The sequence below is a fragment of the Crocodylus porosus genome, unplaced genomic scaffold (assembly GCF_001723895.1).
Source record: "Crocodylus porosus isolate Cpor-Errol unplaced genomic scaffold, CroPor_comp1, whole genome shotgun sequence".
NCBI classification, from domain to species: domain Eukaryota; kingdom Metazoa; phylum Chordata; order Crocodylia; family Crocodylidae; genus Crocodylus; species Crocodylus porosus.
In genome coordinates, this window is record NW_017728906.1 from 66,009,844 (window position 1) to 66,020,394 (window position 10,551).

Genomic DNA, 10,551 nt, shown 5'->3' on the forward strand with positions numbered 1-10,551 from the left:
CCCACCCCGGTAATCTGTCTAGGTCTGATTGCAGCCTATTCCTCCCTTCTAGTGTGCCCACATCCCCCCACATCTTGGTGTCACCAGCAAATTTGAACAGGGTGCTCTTTACCCCCTCATTCAGTCACTGATGATGATGTTGAATAGTACAGGCCTGAGGACCGAGCCCTGCGGAACCCCACTGCCCACATCCCTTCAGGTTGAAAATGACCCATCCACCACCAGAGCACCACAAGTGCTCGTAAAGCCATACCAGGGGTCCCGCAATGACCTCAGCCAATTCCCTCAGTACTCGAGGGTGAAGATCATCCGGACCAGCTGATGCGAATACATCCAGTCCCTCCAAAAGTTCCCTAACTAGTTCCTCACTAACCCTTGGCCTAGGTGCACCTCCCCTAGGATCTAAGGGGGGCCTGAAGTGGGGGTGACTGTTCCAGTCCCTGCTCAGGAAAATGGAGGCAAAAAAATCATTAAATATGTTAGCTTTGTCATCTGGTGTTATGACCAACTTTCCTAGCGTGTCCTGCAGGGGCCCCACGTTACCTGGAACCTTCTTTTGCCCCCTGTGTATTTAAAAAAGGACTTCTTGTTGTCCTTGAACCGGGAAGCTAGTTCCAGTTCCATCTCCGCCTTGGCCTTCCTGACCGCCCCCCCTCCCCCGGCATCCCTGAGCAACCGCAGTATATACCTCCCCGGTGATGGCCCCTCCCTTCCATTGGGTGTGGCCTCCCTTTTAACTAGGAGACATTCCCAGTATGTTTGCCCAATGTGGGCCATGTCTTTTGTAGTGGTGAACCAGATGCAGTACTCCAGCTGTGGCCCGACCAGTGCCGCATAATGGGGGAGGATCACCTCCTTGGACTTGCTTGAGATGCATCTCTGAATGCATGACAAGGTGCAGTCGGCATTCCTGACTGCACCCCCACACTGTTGGCCCATGTTCATATTGGCATCAATGATGACTCCAAAATCCTTTACTGGCTCTGCGCTGACAAGGGAGTTCCCCAGCCTGTAGGTATGGTGCCGGTTGTTCCTCCCCAGGTGCATCACTTTGCAGTTGTCGGTGTTGAATCCCATCCTGTTCTCATCCACCCACCCCTGTAAGCTGTCTAGGTCCGATGGAAGCCTATTCCTCCCTTCTAGTGTGCCCATATCCCCCCACATCTTAGTGTCATCAGCAAATTTGAACAGGGTGCTTTTTACCCCCTCGTCCAAGTCACTGATGATGATGTTGAACAGTGCGGGCCTGAGGACCAAGCCCTGCAGAACCCACATCCCTTCAGGTCAAAAATGACCCATCCACCACCACTCTCTGGGTGTGGCCCTCCAGCCAGTTGGCAACCCATTTGACTGTGGGTGTCAACACCACAGTCCCCCAGTTTCTTAATGAGAACGGGGTGAGAGACAGTGTCGAAGGCCTTCCAAAAGTCCAGGAAGACTATGTCCACTGCTACCTCTGCATCTAAGGATTTGGTGATCTGGTCATAGAAGGCTACCAGGTTGGTCTGGCAGGATCTGCCACTAATGAACCCACATTGGTTGCCCCTAAGCATAATCTCCCCTGCTGGCCCCTCATGGACATGTGACAGAATAATTCTCTCAAAAAGCTTGCCCAGGATTGAGGTAAGACTAACTGGCCTATAGTTTCCCGGGTCTTCCTTCCTTCCTTTTTTGAAGATGGGAACCACGTTGGCCCTCTTCCAGTCCTCTGGCACCACACCAGAGCACCACGAGTGCTCGTAAAGCCATGCCAGGGGTCCCGCAATGACCTCAGCCAATTCTCTCAGTACTCTAGGGTGGAGATCGTCTGGACCAGCTTATGCAAATACATCCAGTCCCTCCAGAATTTCCCTAACAAGTTCCTCACTAACCTTTGGCCTCAGTGCGCCTCCTCTGGAGTGTAAGGGGGGCCCAGGGGGAGGGTGACTGTTCCGGTCCCTGCTCAGGAAAACGGAGGCAAAGAAAGAGTTAAAAAAGTTGGCTTCGTCATCTGGTGTTATGACCAAATTTCCTAGCATGTCCTGCAGGGGCCCCACGTTACCCAGAACCTTCTTTTTGCCCCCTATGTATTAAATAAGGACTTCTTATTGTCCTTAATCCAGGAAGCTAGTCCCAGTTCCATCTCTGCCTTGGCCTTCCTAACTACCCCCCTGCATCCCCGAGCAACTGTAGTATAGTCCTCCCTGGTAATGGCCCCTCCCTTCCATTGGGTGTGCACCTCCCTTTTAGCTTAGAGACATTCCTGGATGCTTTTGGTGAGCCATGTGGGGTTATGTGCCCTCCTGTTCCCTTTGATCCATGTTGGGATTACCTCCCGTTGGGTTTGGAGGATCATCTCCTTAAGGAGCGACCACTCTTCTTGGACACCTGGCTCCCTTCCCCTCTGGGATCTCAGTGCTTCCCCGACTATTCTCCTTAGCTGCATGTTTTATTCTTTAAATGCCTTTGGCTGGTAATCCGTAGAAACAATTTCTAGAAATATAATTGGAAAGTGTGGACTTTTCTTTTCTGGAGCAAACTGACTAAATGGAAATTTTCTCAATGAACTGCAGCACAGCCGTGATAGTGAAGAAAATTGGGTCCCTACTGTAGTGAAGTTTGGTAGTGCTGTTGAGTAGGGAAATGCATTTAGTGCTCCAAATGATGCAATAAAAATCTCTTTTATTGTCAGCCAAACTGGGGTATATTACTGACTTTAAAATAACCCTTTTGTGAGAAAGCAAAAATGGAAAGGAATGTGAATCTTGTAAGTATATTTTAGTCACTGGTTCCTTTCTGTTTCTGTTTTCAAAAATCTTATGAGACGTTTTTAGTCCTATAAAAAGCATGGCATTAATTACAGTAGTTTTGAAAGTTCAGCCGGAAATTTCTTCTGCTGTGAGCCTATCTTTTAAATATTTTTCAGAAATATTTTCATCTTATTTATAGTATAAGGATAACTGCAGCCATATTTCTATATCTTTGTTTTTTTCTGTTATGTTGTGATCTATATTCAAGTGGTATACTAATGTTGGAGAAGCTGTGCATACACTGCTATATCTACCCACATAATTTACTTAGTACAGAAGGGTAGATTGAACATTACGCAGGGTCTTGTCTTTTCAATGTATTGATTTTCAATTCAGTGCAATTTCCAACTGATGTAGTCTCTTGATACCGGGTCAAAGGTATCAGTCCAGTAGGTGTTGAATTCAGGCATTTGGGTAATATAGCAGAATGTAAATGGCCCATGTATGCCTTTTAATTTTGGGGTGCTGCTTTACTAGCATCACAGCCTTACATCATTCCTGTCTCATTTTGAAGGACCTAATGCTATTCACTAAAGCCGACATGAGGAGGGAGTTGTACAGGATCTTTATCCCTCTTTCAAAAACTGGACTGAATCCAAATTTGCTTAGCCTACCATCAAATACAACTATTCAGACCTGTCAGAGGCCTTGTCAACATAAAGATACAAGGCTTACAGGTGGAGAGCTTGACAGTCTGTCCCTTGTATATCAAATGAATTTTGTGGGTGTTTTCTGCCTCAAGCTTTCCTTTTACAAACCATATGTGGTGCTTAGGTATACATGGGAACAACTTCACTGAGTCATTCTGCTAATTTCCTGGATGCTTTCTTAACTGTTTTTGTAGGAAGAAGATTGATCAGAAATCTCCACAGGTATGCTTAGCCTTATCATTTTGCTTTAGTTAAATGAAATCAAGGTCAGCCTCATGCCAAAAAATGGGGTTGCTTTCTTAGACATGTCCATGAATACTTAATATCAGATTAGTACTGGTTTTGTTCAGAATGTTCTTTAAAAATGTCAGCTTGGAAGCCCATCTGTACCTAGTGCTTTTCCTGCTTGTGGGGTAGGTTTTGTGGGGGGGTTTTCATCTCCCTAGTCATAGGCCTGTCTAGCTGATGCTGTCCTCCATGCAACATACTGAAGACAAATGTGGATTCAAACCAACATTGCATAGGATATTTGTTGGTTACTTGAAGGGTAAAACTTCTTGAGCTAGATTGATGATGTTGGCTGCCAGATTGATACTTGTACTGGTAGCTTTCTTTGTGCCCTCCCACAAAGACAGTGCCCAGGGCCATTTCCCAATTGCTCCCCCTCCCCCCAGTGATGCTACTGGCTTTTCCATTAATTAGCTAAATATTCTTTACAAAAAGCAAGAATCTAAAGTATTTTTACACCTTAATTAATAGCATTTAAATTGCACAGGTAACACTGGGCGCATTTACACAAGATGCTACTGCACAGTCATTACTGCACATTTATATAGTACTTGTATTAGCAAATAATAAATGAGCGATAACTGGAGTTCCTGCACAGTAGCACCAGTGAGCATCTTTTAGGTGATCCTACTGCGCAGTAGCCTAATCATACTGCACAGTAGTATATTAGCCGTGTCCATGCTGTGACGGGGAACTGTGTAATATTTTTCAGCTACTGCGCAGTCAGAATCTCATGTAGATGCTCTCCTTGGGTAGCAAAGACTGGCTAAACCTCTTTTAGTCTCCTGAAGATGAAGTAGAACCACTTAAGTCTTGTGTGTAAGCACAGGATATATAAAATATTACCTGATGTCTATTCTTTAGAAGGTAGCTTTGAGACTGGACTGATGCTCCTTCCCTTTAAGCTCCATTGAGTAGTCTCCATTCATTATAATCACATTAGTAATAAATGTGAGTACTTTAAATATCATGGGCTTCACTTTTCATATGTTCTCAGTTTCAACTGAAGGAAAGTGCCTTGCAGTTTTTGAAAGGCAGGGAACAGTTTTTGCAAAAGGGATACTGAGTCTTTCTTCCAACCTCTCTCTTCTTCCAATCCAAATATGCAGTGGTTATTCTTTTGGAGTGGGTTCTCAAAATCTTCTTGTTTCTCTTCCATTTTTCTCCTGCCGTGACTGAAACTGCTCCAGCATTTAATCTTGCACTTACAGCTGTAGTGTCAGGTTTTTTTTTCATTCCATTTCCCAGATAACCTCGTATAAGTGTTCATCTCAGCAACATCCCTTCAGAGGGTTTTAATATCCCCAAAGAGCAGGCCTAACTTTGGGGACATCATTTCTGTGAGAACTACAATTTCCTGTGAGAGTTCCTGAGGCAGAGGCACCATTGTTTCTTTTGCCATCGGTTTAGATGAAACCTCTTTGATGTGCTTGTTACCTTCCATTTTATCAGTAGGTCCATTTTTGGGTTCAGATTTTCTTTCTGCTGTCAGTTATGTTCTCAGAAACTGTTTAATGAAACGGGCCAGTATACTAATTTATTTTCCTTGGTGTGAGGGACACAAGATTGCTATCTGTACTCATTTACTCCACTAAGTATCCTTATTTTTCTCTCTCCCCGGTCCCACATAAACTTTAAAACAGATGTCAGATTTTATGCAGCGACATTTGCATAAATTATTTACCTGGCTCATTTGGATATCAGCTAATTTCCATACAGCCATAAAGTCTGTCTATATAAAAAAATCATTCTGCAGATTTAGTGTGTACAACCTTAATGAATAGAGTGCTTGGTTTATATGCAGGCCAACAGCAGACCAAGCTTCCCACGCACCTTGCCAGCACGACTCGGCCCCAGTTTACAGAATTTGCTCTAACAAGTTCTTTAGCCAGTGCTAATAGCCAATTACTGCAAAGCATACTGGTGAGTTTGTGCTGTGGGAGTTGCAGATCTACCAAACTTATCTCTCACAGGGGCACCAGCCATCCATTAGATAGGAATAATTTCTAATCCCCACTGACTAAGCCTGGATTCATACAGGCAATAGGCTCCTTACCAAGGTCTTGAGGCATTTAGATTCCTCAGACAATTGTTTCACCTTCAAGATTAAAGTTTATTTTGTGGCAAGATGCATTTGTTCAATGAAGTTTGGACCTTTCTTTGTAAGTAGTTTCTCCTGTATTGTGCTTGCATGCAAGCAAGATAACTGCTGTCAGGGAGAAATCCCAACTCTCTCTGAGTCCATGAAGTTAAAACAACCTCTAATTTCTATGAGACCAGGATTTTCCCTTCAGTTTTCTTTATATAAACTCTGTAGTCCTCTTGATTCTTAGAGGAAAAATTCCCATTAATGAAAATATTTCCCTTAAGAAAATGGCAATGAAACAAATTACACAATATCCAAATTTCCCTCTAACTATAACACTGAAATGCAAAATCATCTTGACAACTATGCCAGAGTCCTAATGCTAATTTTACATATAGAGTTGCCAACTTTATTTGAATCTATTCCGGGAGATTTCAGCACGTGACGTAATGACTGATCTACTGTACTGAGTAGACATCACATCAGGAAGGCAAATGCATATTACTAGTACTTTAAAAAACCCACTGGACTACTGCATAAATTGGATTTAACGTTTAATATTTATTTTTGTGAATGCCCTATCATTTATCTCCTGGGTGACTCTCAGCAGTCTCCTGGAGATTTGTATCCAATTCCTGGAGACTCCAGGGCAATCCTGGAGGGTTGGAAACCCTGTATATCCTTCCTTGAGTTGGTTTGAAGCCCAGCCCTTTAGAAATATAAAGATCTCTCTACCAGCCCAGATCAAGGAGTAACAGAAAAGGAAGCAACAGGGAGAGAGTGACAAGAAAAGCACCAGATTACAGAACTCTGAGGTTCTCTTTCTGGTTCTGGGAGTAGACTATGGACTAACGATTACAAACAGTCCAGTCAAGCGCCAGAATACTCTTGTCTGAGTTAGCTGTAGAGACTGAATTTGTAATCTGCCTGTGAGTTTTCACCATCTGACCTAAAGGATAATTGGGACTGTAGCAGTCTCAAACCTCTTTCTGTGTCACCTGTCCACTGGAGGAGGACTATGGTAATGTGTGGCCACATAATTCAGGCCATTTCCTCTGAATAGCAATGAAGTAAACTTAATGAGACTTAAGTCCTAGTAGAAAGCTGATTTCTGTTCCTAGCTCTGCCTGCAGTGACCTTTTCCAACCTTTCATTTTCATTAGTTGTCAAGTTGGTAAAAGTTAGTTGCTTCTCATAAGAAAGGTCTGTGAAGCCTTTGTTAATACATGTTGTAAGTGTACAGAAGTATTAAGATCAGCTGGGATGGGGGTGTCAAACACAACTGCACTCCGGAGATCAAGGAGCCTCCTAGGCTGGTTCTGGACCTCGTGGTAAGCAGCAGCATCAGGATTAACACAGCCGTTACTTGTCCCAAATTCCCAGCCCCTGTGAGATCTGAGGGCTGGGTAAAATAGCTCAGCCCATGGGCCATATATTTAACACCCCTGAGCTATGATAAGATTAGAGTCCCTAGACCCATGGCTACAGGTTTGTATGCCCGTGTGTATAGGAGATAGGTGAACGCTCTTCTTCTCTCTCTTTCCATAATGCACTCCAAATTCAGAAGCTGAAGTTTTCTTCCCAAAGTCACCTCAGAGCTGATCTAATTTAGGCTGACAGAAAAAAGCCATCAAGGGTTTGATCAGCTAGACAGATCTGCTGGAGTATCATACTTAAACTATGCTTGTGGCTTAACTTCAACCATTAGCCTGCCCTGCAATGTCCCTTTGCAGAAAAGACCAACTTAGGGCTTGCTATGACAGGCCAGGAGTTTGTCAACTGCTGTTTTAAGTTCCTTAGTCTGCTGCTAGAGTGGCTGAAGATCCAACCTGTGAGTCAGAAAGCACTACCACAAATTAAAAAGGAGAATTAGTAGCACACTTAGCTTTATTGAAATTGAACAAATACCTTTTTTTTTTAGTAAACCCTTTTACAGCAAGTGTAAAATATTAATGTTTGTTGTTGTTTTGTTTTATCTTACAGGTTGTCTCTTCAGTGTAAGCAAAAATACCTTTTTTTAACTTTAAAACATTTAGCAAGGATTTGAATCATGTAGCTCTGGCAGCAAAAGGTAACAGGTTATGAAAATCACAGTACAGTTTTAAAATTCTTAGGTTAGTTGATGATATTTAAAATGATAGCCACTTTAAGTAAAGATATAAAGTCAAGGTCTGTAAACATGTTGTGTTTACCTATAGAGCTATCAGTTGCAGCTAAAATGAGAGCATTAATAGAAAGTCAATGCTAAACTGAGCTACACCATATAGGAAATGAAATCTTAATAAGTAGTGTGGTACAGGGTAGCACAATAGGAAAAATACAGTTTGGCACCTCAAGTTGCATGTAAAACATCAGAAATCAAATGAAATAAGTGCACTCTCTTTGAACAAAAAATGGGTAGTTTCACTGGTTTCTATGAGTGTTAGCTATCAAATAAATCACACAATACACAAGTTCAACCCCTAAATTACATTTCTAGTAAAGCAAGATAATATTAAAATACACACCCACAGGATAATCAAGTATAAATTTTGTTTTCCCCTGTTAGTAGAAATAATTTACAACCCACAAAAGGACTTCTTGGTGAACCACTAACTACAGACACATCAATGGAATGTAGCTCAGTAGACTTGTTTGAAAAAGAAAGGCAGCATTATCCTGAAAAAAGTTTGGTCCTCTTACATCTCACTGCACTGTAGCCACTACAGTCCCATGGTTGGTGTTTTAGGTTGGTTGGTTGGTTGATATTTTATTAACATACTAACTTAGTGACAAAGTTGGGTAAAATTTAGCCTTCTTTAAGAATGTCTGATCAACGCAGAATGGAAGAACAATACCGAGAGTACATAAGGAGATCCTTATTACATTGTCTTACAACATCTTGTTTTGTTCAATCACATTTTTTATGATATTACTTTTTCCCTCCCTCCTCTTCTCTTCAGCATCATGGTAGGGAAAGGGGAGGGGCAACGTCTCAGTCCAAATGACAGAAAGACATTTCACATTTATTTACAAAACAAAACACTTTGGCTAAAAGGTCCCAGCAGCTCAAAGTTGCCTATTTCTTGTGAATGTCCTCATGCCGAATGATTTTGTATGTTATCCAGTAAAATATGTTGAAAATGAGGAAGGCTAGTGGGAATGCAGCCCGCGATATTGTATCAATCCGTTTTGCACGGTCAACAAATTTCTTTTTGATGGAATCGGAATCTTTTGGTGGTGCTGGAGGAGGGTTGGGAGGTGTAGCCTTGACTGCAGTGCCATCTTTAACTTGTAAACAGTGACCCATTCCATAGCCACCAAAATTGAATCGACTGTCACGAGTAACATCATCTTCCTGGAGAATATAGGAAAGAAAAGAAAGAGAAAAAACAATTAAGTAGATGGAATGTAATAAGTTAGTAGCATGGCCAGGTATAGTGGATCTCCTTAACAAACCAGCTGATGAGTTTTTGGTTCTATATTGGGCCTAGATCAAAATCAATAGGAGTTAGGTGCTATAATATCTTGAGGGGGTAAGCCTGAATTAATTTAACACCACCTTGCAAAATTCTTGCAAAATACTCATTCGCCACCCCCTAAGATGGATAATATTTTCTGAGCAGTGAGTAAATATCAAGGGCTTTATCATCAGGATAACTGGGTGGAAAAGAGTTTGTCTCTGTACTGGTATATCTCTGTGGCTATTTTACCAGGCTGATAGGACAATGTGTGAGCTATAAGTACTGGCAGTGCTCTGTGAATGATGAAAAAAATACTGAATAAGTGACTCTATTCTCCTTTATTCTCCTTGGGGTGAAATGTTCATAAACTTAATTTGGCTCTTCTCTCTGAGGCCAGAACCAGTCATGGTAAGTTGGAAGAGCACTGTGAACTTGCTCTGTTGTTTGTTTTACTGTTGACTTTTTTGTTGACTGACAGACATTATTACAGTATTGACTTGAAATGAATTCTGCTTAGGCTTGCAAGCTTAAAGTTCTCTCTCATGTCTTGAACTAACCTCCAGCTTTCTGATAGCAACACAGAGCCAGAGCTGGTGTGAAGTTGCTTAACTCTGCCACAGTCTAAGAAGCAGAGCCAAGTTACACCTGCTGAGGATTTGACTCAGTTAGTCTAAATAATTGTTCCCTTAAAAAAACACCTTTTCAAAATTGCATTTATTTTTCTCTTTCAGCTCATATCTGCACCATGTGTATCATCAAGCTTTTTCCCCTTACCTTAGAGCTGATATATATTATGTTGTGCTTAAATAATAATGCCTCACAAGCCCATAGTAAAAGAAATGGTTCCTGAGAGGTAATATCAAGTGAGCATAAAAGGAGTGCAGGCAATAACTAATGCCCTTTGAGACCCTGGTGTTCTACAGTGAAAACTATCATATGCTGTATCCATTATCAGGTATATAATTGTACTAACACAAGGCTTGATAGCACAGTTACAGGGCTCTTACACTTTTTCATCTTAAATCCTCACCATTGTTAAAAAAGTGAAACCTTTCCCTCTCTTTTTATAATTTTATTTATTTACGGTTTTCCTCCTGGGAAAAGCTATAAAAGTAACAGTTCTGCTCCTCTCCAGATATGAATAAGTAAAGGGCTTAAAGTTGAACCTGCCAAGACCTGAGTATGGCACAGAATGTTTCTCTTTCATGACTTAATGACATTACTAATCCCTGCAACAATGCACAGAGCTGCTTTGCCTGTAGCAATTTTTATGTCTCCACCCTTGGCAGAAAAAA

General features: G+C 41.9%; 1 protein-coding gene across 1 annotated transcript in view; it reads right to left on the reverse strand.

The window, feature by feature from the left end:
* Positions 1-7,832: 7,832 nt before the first annotated feature.
* The window catches only part of GLRA2 (glycine receptor alpha 2), a 220,244-nt gene continuing 217,525 nt past the window's right edge, over positions 7,833-10,551 (reverse strand). Inside the window, exon 9 of the mRNA XM_019529298.1 lies at positions 7,833-9,150. Within this exon, the coding sequence (XP_019384843.1) occupies positions 8,872-9,150 (279 nt within the window). The 3' untranslated portion in view covers positions 7,833-8,871. The remainder of the gene's footprint in view (positions 9,151-10,551) is intronic.